Source organism: Apaloderma vittatum, unplaced genomic scaffold, assembly GCF_000703405.1.
Source record: "Apaloderma vittatum isolate BGI_N311 unplaced genomic scaffold, ASM70340v1 scaffold35228, whole genome shotgun sequence".
Lineage (NCBI taxonomy): Eukaryota > Metazoa > Chordata > Aves > Trogoniformes > Trogonidae > Apaloderma > Apaloderma vittatum.
In genome coordinates, this window is record NW_009729681.1 from 1 (window position 1) to 495 (window position 495).

Consider the following 495-nt stretch of genomic DNA (forward strand, 5'->3'; position numbering starts at 1 on the left):
GATTCTTGCGGCATTTGCCCCGCCGGCACAGCCGGTGCTTTATCACCTGCCAGAGCCACATTTCAGCACCATGGGGGCTCATGGGCGGCTCTTCCCCATGTCCCAGATGAGCATTTGGGTGCTCCGAGATAACTCTGGCAGCCGTGGGATGGCAGAGACTCTCACCTCGTAAGCATAGTCGAACAGCTCCAGCACTGTGAGGATGCTGGCCCCAATGAACAGCCCCATCTGCCCTCCGATGTCACCTGCAGAGGAGAGGCAAGACATCACAGTGGCAGAGGGAGCAGAGAAAGGACAGAACTCATCACTGCCGTGACCGGTGCCTGGCCACGGCAGGGGTGCCTGCCTCTGCAGCTGCGCTGTCGGCACATCCCAAATCAGGGCCCCTGGCACGGCCACCGACACTCACCCAGCAAGCCGGCCACCTCGTATGCCTTCTTCTGCTCGATCGTCTCATAGTTCAGGGCTTCAAAGAAGATATCCAGCACCAGGATG

General features: G+C 59.8%; 1 protein-coding gene across 1 annotated transcript in view; it reads right to left on the reverse strand.

Moving 5' to 3' along the window:
- Positions 1-4: 4 nt before the first annotated feature.
- Positions 5-495, reverse strand: part of LOC104277781 (acid-sensing ion channel 1-like) — a gene marked incomplete at both ends in the record, with an annotated part of 2955 nt that continues 2464 nt past the window's right edge. Inside the window, 3 exons of the mRNA XM_009874533.1 lie at positions 5-46; positions 166-245; positions 410-495. The exon at positions 410-495 is cut by the window's right edge and continues 6 nt beyond it. Coding sequence (XP_009872835.1) covers positions 5-46; positions 166-245; positions 410-495 — 208 coding nt within the window. The remainder of the gene's footprint in view (positions 47-165; positions 246-409) is intronic.